The sequence below is a fragment of the Tachypleus tridentatus genome, chromosome 6 (assembly GCF_004210375.1).
Source record: "Tachypleus tridentatus isolate NWPU-2018 chromosome 6, ASM421037v1, whole genome shotgun sequence".
Classification (NCBI taxonomy): Eukaryota; Metazoa; Arthropoda; class Merostomata; order Xiphosura; family Limulidae; genus Tachypleus; species Tachypleus tridentatus.
The window spans coordinates 79,477,557-79,496,451 of record NC_134830.1 but is presented as its reverse complement, the minus strand read 5'-3'; the positions used below and the strand labels follow the sequence as shown (position 1 = coordinate 79,496,451).

The 18,895-nt window shown below is 32.8% G+C and overlaps 1 protein-coding gene across 1 annotated transcript in view; it reads left to right on the top strand.

Annotated features, from left to right (window-relative positions):
• The window catches only part of LOC143252881 (rho GTPase-activating protein 18-like), a 165,385-nt gene that overhangs the window by 125,620 nt on the left and 20,870 nt on the right, over positions 1-18,895 (top strand). The window contains exons 8-10 of the mRNA XM_076505689.1: positions 7,983-8,148; positions 11,651-11,748; positions 13,962-14,039. Of these exons, the coding sequence (XP_076361804.1) occupies positions 7,983-8,148; positions 11,651-11,748; positions 13,962-14,039 (342 nt within the window). The remainder of the gene's footprint in view (positions 1-7,982; positions 8,149-11,650; positions 11,749-13,961; positions 14,040-18,895) is intronic.

Genomic DNA, 18,895 nt, shown 5'->3' with positions numbered 1-18,895 from the left:
ATAATATAATGGAAATAAAAAGTACTCGCATGAATTAAATTTCGTTCAAAGTGTTTCAATGTAATATTTTATTAGTGGTAAATACTTTCATATTGCTAACCAGTTTCTTTCCTCCTGGGAAGGAACAAAGTTAAAAAGCTGTTAAAATAAAATATAGAAATAAGTAACTAATCTGTAGATAAAAATGAAGTTATAGGTAAAAACTTGGATAAATAACAACTAAAATTCCGAGTTTTAAACTTACACTGTTACAATAATTTGTGAACGACAGCTTACAGTTACATTACTGACTGGACGAGTCTAGGTTTCTAATTATCTTAAATAAAGTAAGTTATCTGACACATTGAAGAAAACAAATTGTCACCATAGTTCTTTAATTTAAACTTGAATTTACTTGTCTTTTAGAAATTAAAATTTAACTTTCTGATACAACCTGCAAATACACTAATAAAACAGTAATGGTGTTCTAACAATTTGAGCTACTAGACTAGAAATACTGGGAAGGCATGTTTCGGTTTTAAGTCTTTCAAGGCTGTTACTCAGAAATACAGTTGCTACTGTAACATTTATGGTAAATAAATCTTGAGAAGAAACCGTAATACTTAGGGTACGTGTTCACAGCCCAAAGTATGCTGCCTCAGTGAAAGATCAAAAGGTATCTTCTGGAATTTACATAAGTATTACATAACTTTAATTTTATTTGATTTACTTTAATTTTATTGTAATTTCATTTATAAATGTATTTGTTATACAAAGACGGATGGTATTTCTATGAGGGAAAATATTACTATACTTCCATAAGACCGAATACAAATTCAACTTGTCTCAATTTATGTTTAGAATATTCATGTATATATTTAACAAAACTTAAACTTTTACGCCATGATTCTAAGACACAAAGTGGTATCAAAGGGTGTGTAGTTAGGGAGGCGGTAACCTTTGGTTGAGGAACACGCGCCCTAACAACTAACAGTTTTTGCCGTATTGTTATTAAAAAGTACATTATTCTGATCAATAATTCCATTCGGTATCTGGATTGTTAGCTTCATTGCTTCTATGGCCTTTATCGAAATACTTGATTAGTTTTCGAGTAACATCTTACTTATTTATTGTGGAAGCAGGATTCTATATATTCCTTATACTGTTTGTAGTTCCATCATCCAAAGTGTCTATGTAAAAGAAGTGAAAGCACTCTGCTACTGTTATACCTAGCGATGGATCTTCATCTGTTTTCTCTTTCTACTAAGTTAAAGTACTTAAGATAATCTAAAACTAAATAAACTTATTCAAGAAAAAAGTTTAGTCTGGTTTTTTAACTGATTATCGAGTTTTATAAGAAACATTTTTAATATTACATTCATATACAAAAATGTTCTGATGTAGTCATAAAATCTAAAATGAGTCGGATCAAATCTGAATGAAATCTAACAAAAAATTAGATAATTACCTTGCCTATGGTTCATTGATATCTTTCTTTTTTTGAATGAGGTAAGTTCTAAAATCTGGCATAACTTGCTGACACATCAATACTTTTATTCATTTCTTTGACTCGAGGACAAGTGTACGTATAATACTGATGTACAAGATTTGAGATATAAATTATCTATAGGTATATCGACAATGTAATAGCAAATTATATTGCTATAGCTTTCACCCCCGAATCTAAAGTAACTTTCAAAGGATATATTCCAAACTATATTGTCACTATTTATAATAAAAAAAAAGTGCTTTGTTTTGTTTGTTATTACAGTTAATTGTTATTGTGGTCTTTCTTTTCAATACAGTATACAAGAAAAAGATGCTTTAATCATAATCCAAAGTTCAAGCAGTAGAGGCAAGTATTTAGTACAACCGTTCAAACTGGTTTCTTTATCTGAAAGTTTAGTTTCGTAGGAAAGATCAATGGCTAATTGAAAACATTAAAGTTGGTCAAAAATAGAATTGCTCCTGTTGGCGTCAGGAAAGCATGGGGCATATTTTTGTTTACCACTTACCATGATTATGTATAATTACATCAGTACATTTCCTTAACCGTCCTGGTATACATAGGTACATGAATGTTGTATTTTAATGTTGAAATAAATTATTTTGTTTACTTATAGTTTGGTAACGACAGACAATGGAAAGACAAGTGAACCATACTTGTAAATAATAAATATAAGTTTCAAAGAAACGGAAGAGATATCGACACTTTGCAAAATTTTCTGGATAGTGTACAGACCAACGTGTTTAAAGACATAAATGTTTGCCCTTAGTCATAATGTAGTGGGTTTTTTAACTGTTCTATACATCTCCTTGGGCTGAAATCACGCGAGTTGTCTTCAGTTTCAGAAAAGCGAGTTGAAAATGTTCTGAGAATGGCGTTTTTCAGTTTTGTTTTCTCCAAACTTCAGTATATACAGTCATGTGAAAAAGTTAGGGCACCCTATGAGAGCCTGTGTATTTTTGTAACATTTTTGGATATATAGATATTTAATCTCAATTTTAACAATACTGAGAGATTATAGGAATATAACTAAACAATTAAAACTGAAGAAAAGACTTCTCAAGATTTTCTGTAAATGTAATTCTACAAAAAATGCATATTCTACCTGAGGAAAAAGTTAGGACATCCCCACATTTATTCCCACTTAAAACGGCTCAAACCAGGTGCACATGATTAGAAGATCATTACTCAGCATTTTGAATGAGGCTTGCCCTATTTAAAACTCAGACATTTAGTTTGGTATGCTCACTGTTGAAGTGAGAGTGAGCACCATGGTGAGAGCAAAAGAGCTGTCTGAAACCTTCAGAAAGAAAATGGTAGCAGCTTATGAGTCTGGTAAGGGATTTTAAAAAATCCCAAAAGATTTTGAAATCAGCCATTCAACTGTCCGGAAAATAGTCAACAAGTGGAGGGCTTTCAAAACAACTGCCAACATGCCCAGGTCTGGTCGTCCAAGCAAGTTCACCCCGAAAGCAGACCGCAAGATGCTAAAAGAGGTCTCCAAACACCCTAACATGTCATCACAGGACCTACAGCAGGCTTTGGCTACTGTTGATGTGAAAGTGCATGCCTCTACAATCAGAAAGAGACTGCACAAGTTTAATTTGCATGGGAGGTGTGCAAGGACGAAACCTTTGCTCTCTGAGAGAAACATCAAAGCCAGACTAAAGTTTGCCAGAGAGAATGTAGACAAAGACTAGGACTAATGGAATAATGTTTTTTGGACAGATGAGTCCAAAATTGAATTATTTGGACACCAGAACAGAGGACATGTTTGGCGTAAACCAAATACAGCATTCCAGGAAAAGAACCTCATAGCAGTTGTGAAGCATGGAGGTGGAAGTGTCATGGTTTGGGGCTGCTTTGCTGCAGCAGGACCTGGACAGCTCACAATCATAGAATCCACCATGAATTCTACTGTGTATCAGAGGGTGCTTAAGGATCATGTGAGACCATTTGTACGAAAATTAAAGCTGAAGTGGAACTGGACCCTGCAACACGACAATGACCCAAAACATGCCAGTAAATCCACCAAGGACTGGCTGAAAACTAAGAAATGGAGAGTCCTGGAATGGCCGAGTCAAAGCCCAGATCTTAATCCCACTGAGATGCTGTGGGGTGATTTGAAACGGGCTTTACATGTAAGAAATCCCTCAAACATCTCACAGCTGAAAAAATTCTGCATTGAAGAGTGGGACAAACTTTCTTCAGACCGATGTCAGAGACTGACAGATGGCTACAAGAAGCGTCTCACTGCAATTATTTCAGCCAAAGGGGGTAACACTAGCTATTAGGAGGTAGGGTGTCCTAACTTTTTCCTCAGTTATAATATGCATTTTTGTAGAATCACATTTGCAGAAGAACTTGAAAAGTCTTTTCTTCAGTTTTATTTGTTTAGTTATATACCTATAATCTCTCAGTATTGTTGAAATTGAGGTTAAATATCTATATATCCAAAAATGTTACACAAATACACAGGCTTTCATAGGGTATCCTAACTTTTTCACATGACTGTAGTTATAGTCGTTATAGAATATTCGTATGATATGAGTTAAACCATGACGATGGACTTCATATTGATATTTAGCTAGATTAAAGGAGAAACTGGTGTCACTTATTATTGGAAGAATCAAGAATAGCTTTTGAAACCTAAATATTCAAGGTTTTATTCTAAAAGTTCGTCAGTAAGAAGACTCTTCGCTCGCTGATTCATTATTGAATAATTTGTAATAATAGCGTTCATGAAGTTTACTTTTTTTTTTCCGAACTGAATATTTTGGTTATTTACTCCAGTCTTTTACACAATTTCAAAAATTAACGGCCATATTTTTTGAGTACTTACCAAATAATATGGATACAAAGAAAAGTTTATAATAACACACAAATTTCAAAATTATATTTTAATTTAATTAAAAGGTTCAAAGTTGAAGCTAAGTTTGAAAAACTATAGAAATTGCTTATTTTGATAGTTATAAATATTTGGATATTATTTATAAATTTAAGATATATTCAAAACAAACTCGTGTAACGAGTGTCAGGGGTTTATCACCGTTAAGAGGTTCTAGGTTGAACGATATTTATAATAAGCATACGAAATTTGTATAGAAGGACCTTGTGACTTTTCTATTCAAAAACAGATATACGTTCTTCTAGGTTCACAAGTTCGGTTATTAAACTTGAAGCAATACTAAGCACGTGGAATTAGTTCAATAAAATATGGATATCCAGTGAAATATTGATCAGTATGTTGTGAACGTCTTTTAACATAACTGAGTAAGGAAACAAGTATCGAAAACAATTGAACCCATTTTTAGTTTATTAGTTTACAAAATGTAAGTGATTATAACCGGTATCATTTGTTTAATCTGTTACCAACAATATTTTTATAAAATGTCATGTACTAAACAAATCAGTTATATGACGTGTAATATAACCCGCATTATCTTTAATGTTATTCAATCTCTAAAACATGCCAGTTACGAGTGCCTTTCTTAGTAAGATAAGGTCTATCAGTACATTAAGGTTAAATTGGTAAATTGATTTTTTTTTCTGCATAGAAATTTATATTTCTTTTAAAGTTTCATTACGTTTTTCTCAATAAATTAATCTAAATACCAGTGAATGAACAAGATACAATATTTCAGCTACCTAACATCTAAGTTTGAAGTGACTCCATTCATCTACAGTATATATGATATTTGTGTTGAACGGACAATGACTCCAGCAAGTAACCCCCGAGGTGATAAGTGGAAAGCATAAGGGATTATCTCGCAAAAAATCAGTTTTTGATACCTGAAGTGAGTGGACACAGAAAACCCATTGTGTAACTTAATATCAAACAAACAAAAGCTCTATAAAATTACTTGTGTCTATTTAGCCCAGAAGATTATAATATAAAGTACTCCTGTTTTCACGACTTAAAGAAATCATTCAGTGGCTAAATAATTAAGTTGAATAAGAATAAATCATCTCATCGTATTTCTCATGTTATATAAAATATAAAATATTTTATTAAATATCACACCCGTTAAATTTTCTCATTCATGATTTTTTTTACTTCTCCTAGTGGTATATGCGACAATAAAACAATTGTTTTATGTATAAGTGGGTTAATATTTTCAGGAAATAAAACGTATTTTATTTATTTGTTTGTTTTGAATTTTATGCAAACCTGCAAGAGAGTTACTTGCGTTAACCATCACTAATTAAGCAGTGAAAGACTAGAGCGAAGGTACTAGTCATCACCACCCACCGCCAACTCTTGGGCTACGCTTTTGTCATCAAATAGTGGAATTGACTGACGTTATAACGCCCCACAGGAAAAAGGCGAGCATTTATGGTGTTAGGAATTTTAAATGATCAGAGTTAATTAAGGATAAAACTTGTCGCTACCCCCAGTAGTACAGTGGTATGTCTTTAGACTTTACAACGCTAGAAACGAGGTTTGGATAGCCGTGGTGGGTAGAATACAGATAGCTCATCATGTAGCTTTGTGCTTAACTACAAACCAATATTATGTAAAATAAATGAGTTTTAAAGGATTTACAACTGCCAGTTGTTGTTCTTGTGTCTATTTCACATCTGTTACATATTACAGTTTAATCTACTGCTGAAAAATAACAACGATAAATAATGTTTTGTTTTTATTTGAAAATTATTTTTTTCAAATGTTTATATCCGTATTAAACTGTGATATGTTCTTAAAAAAACGCTCACATTTTCTGCAAAGTAAAAAGAACACCTCTCAAGCGTAGAGTGCTCAAGTGTTACAAAACTATAACAAGTAATCAACTGTATAAAACATGTTGTGCTATGAAAATATACAATGAGATTTATATGTGGTTATTATTCAAGGTTTTTGAAGTCACTGTACTTTACTAACAAGTATAAACAATACTGAGCATAAGAAGTTTTAGGCAGCGTTTCCTAACTGTTGGGAACAATAGTGTCTTGTCACCTGCGCTTGAATTAGTATATTTTGTTCCCCTCTAACTACGTTACTTGGTGTCACAGCGGTTAAGTTGAGAGGTTTACGACGTTGTTTGTTTTGAATTTCGCGTAAAGCTACTCGAGGGCTGTCTGCGCTAGCCGTCCCTAATTTAGCAGTGTAAGACTAAGAGGGAAGGCAGCTAGTCGTCACTACCCACCGCCAACTCTTGGGCTACTCTTTTACCAACGAATAGTTGGTTTGACCGTCACATTATAACGTTCCCACGGCTGAAAAGGTGAGCATGTATGGTATGGATTTGAACCCGCGACCCTTGTACGAGTCGAGTGCCTTAACCACCTGGCCATGTCGGGCCTAACTTTAAAGTTAAAATACCTATGATGGACAGAGCACACGCAGAAAGCCTAGTGTGTGATTTTGTGCTGAAAGCAAGACAAACTTCCAATTGCAGTTTATTTTGTGGTTAACTTCATGACAAATTACAATACTTTTAAAAAGTCCATAAAGACACATTACTGGACGATGAAGCTAAGATAAAATTGCCATAAATCTATTTTTAGTTTTCGTTTAATGTTTTATACGCACGCAAAATTAAGTGTTAAGGACTATTTTTCTGTTGTTCTTCTCACCAATATATTTGTTGTAATACAAACCTTACTTTTTTGTTTACTTCTTTACACCTAAATACAGTTACCATCTACATGTTGAAACTGAGGCACAGAAAATATAAAATATTATACAAAATGTTAAAAATTACGAAAATTATTAAATTGGTGATTCAGCGATAAATTAGAGATCTTATAACGCCAAAAGTCAGTTTTGGATACCCATATTGAGGAAAGCACAGATGGTACATTTTCAAGCTCTTTGCTTAATAACAAACAAAAGTAAATAAAACGTATGCAGGTCAGAGTACATTGTTCCAGTTTATATCAAAATAAAAATAAAGCACACGTTCTTCGTGTCAGGAATTCATATTGTCTGATATTTTTAAATATGTTTGTTCAATATTAGTTCAGCGGTAGGCCCGGCATGGCCAGATGGGTTAAGGCATTCGACTCGTAATCTGAGGGTCGTGGGTTCGAATCCCGATCGCACCTAACATGCTCGCCCTTTCAGCCGTGGGGACATTATAATGTTATGGTTAATCCGAATATTCATTGGTAAAAGAATAGCCCAAGAGTTGATTGTCTTACACTGCTAAATTAGAGATGGCTAGTGCAGAAAGTCCTCGTGTAGCTTTGCGCGAAATTAAAAGCAAACAAACAACTAATTCTATGTTGATATCGCTACAGTTCACTTAATGGGTAGGCTCTCTCTCGGTGCTCACACGTGAGTTTTTCATAGACGAAGATACGTAATGTCCTCGTATAAATATTGACATTCGAGGTTATTTCATTGTATTAAGTGATTTGTAATGTTCAAATATCTATAAACGTTCCTCGTCAAGAATCTGCACTTTACTCCGCCCATTTACTAACAAATAGTGGCATTCCGATAAATATAAAGTTAAATGGCTTATATATTTATTTCTTGTTGTATTTCCAGGAAATAGAACAGCCGGAAGAGAAACTGGGTATCACCTATCCAACGTATCTTGGAAAAGATGATCTTGCCAAAGTACGGAATTTGGCACTGATAGAACTTACAGCATTGTTTGATGCATTTGGCTTGTCATATAACCGTCGAAAGCCATTTAAAAGGAAACTGAAAGGTAACTATATAAAATATAATTACGGTATTTGATATAACCATTTTTTAAAAACAAGTTTTGTTTGGGAAGTCTAGAACAGAATTACAGAAGTTTACACGTTTCTGTAGCACAAATTACCATTATCACGCATGATTATTTTTCAGGGAGCGTAAAGTACGATATCAACTTATACCTGCCTATTTTTAATCCCGTGTTTATATTTAACTGAGGAGCGTATACCTGGGCGATTAACTAACGTATGGAACTTAAGCAATCAAAAGATGTTTGTGTGCGTATACGTATGTATATGTATATAAATATATATATATGAATTATAAGGAGGTAAAAATTGTACAGACACACTTATAACAACTCTTTCTACCTTATCTCAGGCAATCTTAATTTAAAGAGAGACTGAAACAGAATCAAAATTTAAAACGACAAACTGTGTGTTTTTATGAATTCAAATCCATATAAAAAGCTGAAACATAAAATTTAACACATTTTACAGGATACTTACAATATACTCACCACAAGTTAGCTGCAGTAACAAAAGTGAATCTTTAGAAGCAATAAACCTAAGATTTGAAAACTAAAAGAGAAAAAAAAACTGACAAGAATAATTTAACTACCAAGTGAAATGTGCATAAGAACGTGATGTAAAGAAAGCATTGTACATAAAAAACTCACATTTCAAGTTAAAGGCAACTTAGTTATGAGTTTTAATTCCGTTTTACTTCATCATATAGTCCACAGCAGAGAGTACGGCCAATCTACGAGTGCATCAGACCTCTACGAGTGCATCAGACCTCTACGTCTCAGATTCTCTTTTAAGTTTCATCTCTGGTGAAAAAGAAATATTTAATACACACATATGTACGTATATAAAGCCAGCTTCGAGTAAGAGATAATAAAATAATAACAAATTAATCATATAGGTAGGTGGTTAAACGTTTTCGAGTATACATGCCTGGATCAAAATTTGAAATAATCAAATTATAATTCATATAAAACAGCATAATAGGCATATATCATTGTCTATCATTACCTCGTTCTCTGTACCTAAACATGTTGATTTCGATTTGAATAGATAATTTGCTTCATACTGAAGCTAATGTCATTTCTATATGCAATTAACTAGCACGATACAACTAGCAAGTTAAAGAAAACTAAGGATGGAAGCTCAGAATTTAAAACACGGTAAATCAAGATTGAGAGAGTTAACATAAATTACAACAGTTTACCAAAACCATATTCGTCGTGCAATTAATAGTTTGGCAAAAACAAACTCTTTGAATTTCACACAAAATTACTTGAGAACTTTTTTGTACTAGTCGTCTCTAATTTTGAAACGATAAACTAGAGGGAAAGCAGCTAGTCAACACCACCCATTGTCAACTTTTACAATACTCACTTGCTAACGAATAGTGGAACTGGACTGATTGTCACATCATAACACCCTACGGCGTGAAGGACGACTATATTCAATGTCCCGAAGTAGAGCGCTCTAACCACCCATAGAAAAGAGAAAAGAAGATGAAAACTGAATATATGGATGCATACTTATTGTATTTACAATATGATATAATACATTTTTAGATATACAGCTGAATAGTGCAAAAATCAAAGTTAATTGTTTGAGGTCCAAAACAAAAATCATTCTATCTTACACAAAAATACACAAATAGAACAAAGAACTCATGATTAGTTTAATACTGAAACAATTTCGTATAGCAAAAAGTACACAGTATGGTAAATAACCAAACTACTAGTCATAACTAGTGCATACGTGAAATTTATATATGGGTGCGTTATAATATGACAATCAATCCCACTATTCGTCGGTAAAAGAGTACCCCAAGAGTTGGTGGTGGATGGTGATGACTAGCTGCCTCCCTCTAGTCTTACACTGCTAAATTAGGGACGGCTAGCAAAGATATCCCTCGTATAGCTTTGGGCGAAATTCCAAACTTTTTCTTATTAGTGTTGCCGAGTCCACATTTTTAATGAGCGGAATTGGGCTTCTTTTAATTTAATTCACTTTAATTTCTTGAGAGCTGAGAGTTGCACTTTTTTAACTTTTATTATTCTGAGATCGCTTATTTGAGGGTTTTTTTATACTTATAATGACCGTCTTCAACAACAACAACAACAAAAAAAGATCGTAGGACAAGTTTCGATGATTGACTGGATCAACGAGTAGCCTACATACCGTAATGATTTAAAAAATCCACAAACGTGAATTTTCTGGTCCACCCATTTGACACATTCTATTATTGGCGTAACTGTGCTGATGCAGAAAATGCAGTGGCACTGAAAGTGGCCTAAATAGGAACATGAATAATAAAAATAAAATTGAAAATACATAAACATTTACCGGCCCTGCATGACTTTTGTTCTTTAAGTCTAAAACCTATCAAAAGATGGCGCAAAAGTACTAGTTTTGGAGCTTGTGTGTATTAAAGTTGTTATAGTCGTTTATAGTGTTTTCTATGTGTTAAATATGCAGAGTATATGTTCTTGTATTATTACGTTAAAAATCTAAAACACATTAACAAGTGAAGGATATTTAGTAAACCAAATTAAATGAATTAAGCAGTCAGATTGTTTTTTCCATCTGCTCAGGACAGTTCCATGAGAGTAAGCATCATCAATAAAGGTTCAGTACTCTTCATACAAACGATAAAGAAAAAAAACAACACCGAGATATTACTTTATACATTTGTATTTAATTCCTTGAATATAAACATATCCTTATCTAATTGCAGTCAACCAAACATAGTGTAACATATTTTAAGCTATATAAAAAATATTTTGTCAAAAGAGAAAAAATATTAATTCGTATTAACATTTTTACATAAACTGAGAAATACGAGAAGCATTCAAAAGTGAAAATGGTGTATTAATGAAAAGTTTGAATTGTGTATAGTACAAACAAGTTAACAAACAGGACATTTCATATGCACACTAAAACTCGGTAATTTGATGAATAGAACATTTCACGTGCAAAATGAAACTCGATAATTTTTAAATAGAATATTTCACAAGCAAACTTAGTAACTTCAACAACGGACGAATTAAAATAAACCCCTCAATATGATCCAAGTAATTTTGCTTATTTCGTAAGAACCGCAAACTCTGAGTGTTTGTGTGTTTTACAATCGGCGTGTGCTTTTCTTGTTTTCTAAGATCGGTTAATGGTAGGAGAGATTATTTTCCTGTAATTTCTTTATGGCTTTTAGGAACAAAGTAAGTATGAAGCATAGTTACACTGTTGTTAGATAGCATATCCTCTGTTTAATATAACCAGTTCATGCAATATAGATAGTGTTAAATGGTAAGTGACGTTCAAAAGCAATACCTATCTATTTCTGTCGTTTAGTTTTTGAAAACTATTTCTGAGAAAATTGACTATTTAAAATCAACGAAGTACTTTACTTAGTTTGTAAATCATCTACGAACTTAGCATAATCATAGAGAGATATGTAATCCATGTTATATATATTACAACGTTTATTTACAGAAAGTACGAACACAATTTTTGGAGTACCACTTACTACACTTCTTGAACATGACATTCAAAATTATGCCAATTGTCGAATACCCCTAGTGTTTCAGCGGGTAAGTGTTGCAACTTTTTTAAAATCTAGAATGTTAATTTGTTTTCTGGAAATAATTGTTTAAATAATGAAAAGAAACTGTGAAGAACAAGTTTAAAACGTTAGTGTGAGTTGTGATTGAATGGAATACAGCATGTTGCGTTGTTAGAAATATAAAGTTTAGTAATTTAAGTTTAATTAGATTTAATATAGAAATATAGGAAAAATTGTGTTTTTTCAACTTAATTTACAGTGCTGTTGATTATCAGTAAAATATTTTTAAAAATTCACACTTTGTCAGTTTAATATTCTAACATCAAGCTGAAATTAGCCTAAATACTAGCTGGTCAAAAGTTTAAGACCACACTGAAACGAAGCGTTAATCGGTAAACACGTAACGAAATTTAGTCATTTGTGTTCAAGCATTAGCGTTGTCAACATCTCCCACTGACATCTCCTGTGTTACATTGGGTAAAAACATGGCAAAGGCTAAAAAGTTGACAGAGTTTGAACGTGACAGAATTGTCGAGCTGCAAAAGCAAGATCCCCCTCAACGTGTCATCGCTGGTGAGATTGGACGTAGTAAAATTGCTATTGCAAATTTCTTAAAAGTCCCTGAGGGATACGGAACGAGAATCCCAAGTGGTCGGCTCAAGAAACTTTCGCCGGCGTTGAGCAGGAGGATTCGATGGGTTGTCCGGCAAGACACCAGCCGATCGTTGAATTAAGGCCCTTACGAACGCAGAATGCAGCTCAAGAACAATAAGATGGCATCTACGAGAGAGAGGCTTTAAAAACCGTAAACGTCTTCAAGGCCACGCCTCCTTCCACACCACGAAACAGCTCGGTTAAACTTTGCTGAGAAGCACCAAACATGGGACGTAAAAAGGTGGAAGAAAGTTATGTTCTCTGATGAGAAAAAATTTAACCTGGATGGTCCAGATGGCTTCCAATGTTACTGGCACGATAAGGATATCCAACCGGAGACATTTTCTACATGACACAGTGGAGGTGGTTCCATCATGATCTGGGGTTCTTTCTCTTTCCATGGAACAATGGAGCTTCAGGTTATACAGGAGCGTGAAACAGCAGCTGGCTACATTGGCATGTTGGAGAGAGCATCCTTATTGACTGATGGCCCTCGCTTGCTTGGACAACGCTGCAATCCACAATGCTCGCAGGACAAAGGACTTTTTCATGGCGAATAACATGATTCATTTGGACCATCCAGCGTGTTCGCCCGAACTGAATCCCATTGAAAATGTTTAAGGGTGGATGGCAAGGGAAGTCTATAGAAATGGACGTCAATTCCAAACAGTGCATGATATTCGTGAAGCCATCTTCACCACTTGGAGTAACATTTCAGTCAGCCTTCTGCAAACGCTTATATCGACCATGCCAAAGCGAATGTTTGCTGTTATTCGCAATGACGACCGTACAACTCACTACTGAGACCTCTTGTGGGGCATTTTCTACCCTGTTTAGGACTTCTTTTTGGTATGGTCTTAAACTTTTGACCAGCTGGTATTTCGGCTAATTTCATAGTGTTTACATTTTCCCTATTAAATGCTAAAAACGTTTTCTACTTAATTTATGCCTAGTCTTCCTGATTATAAAGCTGAAGTGTTAAAATCTTAAGTGTCAGGCCTATTCCGGGATCTGCAAACTCTACCTTTCTATAATTATGAAGAATTTTCTCGTACTACATGCATTTAACTCAGGGACCACAGTTTGTGAACCTCTGATCTAAGTAGTTTTGTTCTGACCTTCTCACGTAGTGGTATACTTGTGAGCCTAATACCAGAGCTAAGTAAAATGTGATAAATAATATTAACAGTTGGTTGTGATATTCTATTACTTCTTACATTAAAGAAAGTATCTTTTGAACATGCAGTTTAAGATAATGGTTTAATATGTGACTCATGATAAAATAACAATCTAAATATTTTGGCAGTTTTTATTTTATATTTTAGTTTGGAATGCTTACGGGTTGTGTGGTGTTCATTAGCAAACTTAAAAGCTACGCTACTGTGTTAATTAGATGATTAGTACCCTTTTTTTTTAAGCGTGCATTGAAGAGGAAAGTTAATTTAGAAAGAGTCATTTTTAGATATCAAATAATTATTTCACTCAAGTAAGTGCAATTAACGTTTTTAAGGCAACAATACATTGTATAGTTTTTTAAATGAATAATTCTTGCACATATCATCTTAGCTTAATTCATCTTACTTTCAGATTTTATTCTTTCTGGAGAAACAAGGCCTGAAGGAAGTAGGCTTGTTGAGGATCAGCAGTTCAAAACACAAAGTTGAAGTAAAATTTGCATTCGATATTTTTATACTTTTTATGAGATTCACGATGTACTTTCTGTATTATATATATTATGTGCATACTTTCTTATTTTAAAATAGGTAGTATAGTAGTATAGAGCTCATTCGATGTTATTTTAAAAATAATAATTATAAACTATTAGTACTTGTTTACAAAATCTAAGATTATCTTGTGTATACATGTGGAAACTTTCAGGAGTTCCTAAAAACAGAGTTTATCTATAAAGTCAGTAGTATTCATTATGGAAATATTTATTTTATCATTTTATTCATGATCTGATGGTTAGGGCACTTGATTTGTAAGCTATGGGTCGTGTGTTCAAATCCCTCATCAGATATATTTGTCTAATGAGTTTTGGTGGCATTTTTCTAAAGGTCAGTTCTACTGTTTGATTAGAGTAGACCAAGAAATGGCATAAGTGTTGTTGATTATCTGCCTTCTCCCTAACTTATTACTTCAACATTAGGGACAGCTAGTGCACAAAAGCCTTAAGTACCTTTACACAGAATTCAAGAAAACAATTTTATTACTAACACATGCCTATTTTACCTTCACTATGTAAACTTGTGATCTTTATAATTGATCAACCTACTTCACATGTAGGATAAATCTTATTTTCAAGTGCAATTTCATACCTTTAGAAAATAAAGTACAACTTTAATCTTACCCATTTAAAAAAAAAATCATAATCACAAGATTCTTTTGTTTTGTTATGTATAAAGCTACACAAAGGGCTATCTGTGCTCTGCCTACCTGGTTTCTAGTAGTATAAGTCTGCAGACATGCCATTGTGATGCTGGGAGGCACAGTTTTATAAAAACAAGATGCTTCAAATACTTGAATTAAACATTTCCAAAGCAGTGATATTTATCAGGTTCCATGTTTGGTTGCTAATTCAGGATATATTCTATGTATTTATTTTAATGAAAATTTGTTATTATTGGTAAGTATTATGTATTGTTCAGAATAAATAATTGCATGGCTAAGTGATTAGGGTGCTTGACTCGAAATCTGAGGATTGTGAGTTTCTATCTCCATTACACTAAATATGTTTGCCCTTTCAGCCATGGGGATGTTATAATGTGACAGTTAATCCCACTATTTGTTAGTGAAAGAGTAGTTCAAGAGTTGGTGTTGGATGGTGGTGGTGAATAGGTAACTTCCCTCTAGTCTTACAGGTACCCCTCATGTAGTTTTGTGCAAAATCCAAAAACAAACAAACAAAAATATTTTCTTAATTAATAATTTTCATGAAATATTTAAATAACTTATTACAGTTTGTTTAATCCTTAAGACAGTGGTGTGGAATTTGTTAGTATAATGATTTCCCAAAATAAAAAATTAGGTAGGTCAGCTACATAACAAAGTGATACTGAATTCTACTAAAAGTAACTTAGTCTTTGCTAAACAATAACTATATTGGACACAGTGTTCGATACATAATTGAAATAAGTGTGTGTACATACACTGAATACAAAAAGTCTCACTTAGTGCACTTGTGAACTGATCTGGCTTGCCATACTCACTCAAGACTTACTTCTAAACTGACAGATTCACTCAAGATGATGTTTCAGACTGTTTAAAACTCATGTTACTCAGTTCACCAAGATTTACCAGAGTAACTAGCACTATTAATGTGACTGATATTTGCATTCAAACATGATAGAAGTTTTAACTTTGAGATATCGTCTGATTTACCATTGGAGTATACTGTTGTTGATGTTCATGCACAGTTAGCCAGAACAAAATCATCTTAATGACTTTCTTGGCCACATTTTATGTGAAACCTGCTCATAACAAGAATAAGTGAAGGATTTTGAAATAATATACATTAAACTTAGAAGGTAGAAAACATATGTCTGCACATCATGTTCTTATTTTCCTCCCTGTTTCAAGCTTATTTTCAACTTAACATTAATCTTAACTTTAAAATCAGTTATATTTACAAACATGCATTGGTCAAAAGAATACTGTAACCTTATTTTATTCCTGTCCATGTGTTTTTTTCCACTTCAGGTATCAAAAAGTGATTTTGTGTTATAAGCATTCAGACTTGCCAATGACCCACAGTGTACAACCATTTAATAAAGAAATATACACAGTAATCATAAACCTATTTCAGTAGATGCAAGTATACACATGAACATCTTTAGAAAGAATAATCATAAGTCAGTTAAATCATAGTGCATAAAATGGAATTTTGACAATGATCAACATTACAGTCTCGTGATCCTAACAGTTTTGCATCTATTTCAATTTAATGTTTTTGTTTTTTTGCTTTTTGAATGTGATTAATTAGTACAACAAAGCAGCAAATCACCTTATGAGAGCTTAGAGTAAAAACATTTATGAGTTACATCACTATTTTATCAAGCAAAAGTATTCTGTGTTCCTTCAGAAGCACACTTTAATTAGTATGACAAAGCAGCAAATCACCTGATGAGAGCTTAGGGTAAAAACATTTCTGAATTAAATCACTATTTTATCAAGCAAAAGCATTCTATGTTCCTTCAGAAGCAAACTTCAATTAATTTATTTTTTCACTTATAATTTCTTATCTAACCTAATGCATTTTTAATTTTTGCATTTTAGTTACTTTTGTTGAAGAATATAAATAAAAATAGATATTATAACCAAGAACTTTAGTCTTGAGGTCTTTTGCATTTCAGTGCTTGTTTTAGTAAGCCAATTTTTTAACTATATTGTACACAAATAATTTGTTTAATTTTAAAATATTCACTTTAGAGCACAACAAAATACGTCAGACATTACAGTAGAATGTTTTAAAACCATTTTAATTTACCTGGCTTTCCAACTAACATATAAATAAATTTAAAAAAAAACTATTATTGTTCCAAACAATATTTTTAGTCTTAACTCAATAATCTCTTACAGCGACCAGCTTTTACGACTATGAGACTATGACGAAGCAGAAAATTACATGACTGATTCACTATAGAATTTACTCCTTTAACTGGCAATAAACATGATCATTAGCACTATCAGTGAGAATTATAGACATTTGTTAAAGACAGGATGTGAATGGGGTGTGCCAATGTAGGTTGAATGAATATAGTAATTTCCCAGTAAAGCAAGAAAATAAGAGGATTAAACTTGAGTTGTGACTTGTCAGTATATATCATGTGTTTCTAATTGTTGTGTAGCTCTTATAAGGAGAAGGAAAAATGTATATAAACAAGCAATAAAAAGTATCATCATGCCATGTGATTTATAGAAGTGCAGGTTGTGGATTTATTTTAATATTTCCTTTTGAAAGTAAAACTTAGATGATACATAAATTTTAATTGTAAACTACTTTTTGCTACTAAATTTATTAACATACAATGGGAATAAACTAGTTTAAATAAATTTTAAAAGTAACTGTAAAAAGGTTGTGACATGAGTACTTTGATCCACCCTTATCCATAAAGTTAATGAAGAAGGAAAACTACACATGAAAACACTTTAATAATGATTTGTATACATAAAAAAAATATAACCATTTCCCATAGATTAAAAAATAAAAATAAAAATTCAACAATATAAATACATGAAGCCTTTTTGTGATGAAATTATGAAAGGAAACAATAAAAATGTAATACCTTCAAGAAAATTAAAATGCACAGTACAATTTTCTATACAAATGCATGTATACACATAATAAGTAATTACAGAAATTGAAATAAATATGTGAAAGCTTTATGCTTCAAATCTGAAAAGCATTCTAGGAAATATACGTAGTTAAATAATTTAAGAAAGAAGTGATATAAAAATATCTATAAATCCCTCATTTCTTGCCTTAACATTAACCCAACCAGCAGATCCTCAAATGTGGCAGCTTGACCTTTGAATTTACCACCATGTAGAGTGCAGTGTGGATGCTGCACTTTGGTTAGGATTCTCATTGTATTGGCCATCTCAGCTTATGAATGGCTTACCTTCTTCTCAGTTCCTTGCTAGTACAATAGTAATTCTACAGATTTACAACACTAAATTCCCTTTAGTAGACACAGCAGATATCCTGATATGGCTTTGCTAAAAGAAAAACACACAATATTTTGTCGTAAACACATGCATCTTCTTCTCAAGCTTTATTTGAGATATAACTCGCCACTGTAATAGGTTCTCCCCTCTCATTTATAAGAGGAGGATGACATTTTATGTTTACTTTCTTTGTCAGATTGTACAGTTTACAACTAAAGGTGCAAAGAATTTAAAAATTGCATGCTAGAACTTTCAATGTTGAGCATAAAATTTCTATGCAAAATTACATCTTATGCATAAATATTACAAGTCAAGAAAACAAAAAAGAATTGAAACTAAATATGAAAAATGAGAAACTTCAGGAAAGAAGAACATTCATTTAAGCCAAATGGTGATAAGGTTTCCAGTTTGTAGATTAATTTCCATACCAGTCTCCCTCCAGTGGTACAGCAGTATGTCTGCAGACTTGTAACGTCAGAAATCATGTTTTGATACCCGTGGTGGGCAGAGCACAAATAGCCCTTTGTGTAAGTTTACACTTAACTTAATATAAACAAATAATCAAAGAAACTTTTCTCATCATTCTCTTTTGTGAACATCTGTCAGAGTACTGAGAAGTCTAATAATTAAAAAGTTCTCAACTGTATGGTTAATAATGCTGAATTTCTTGCCTTATAGGTGTATCTTGGTTCCTCAGTTTAATGTGGTTCATATGTTCTCATGCTCAATCACTGTGAAAGTCGCCTGTTTATCCAATGTTTAAGTTGTTGCTTTTTTTTTGCAAATTATTCATTAAATGATACATTCAGTAGTATGCATAAAGGATTGTCTTATGTTTAAAGTTTTTTAAACAA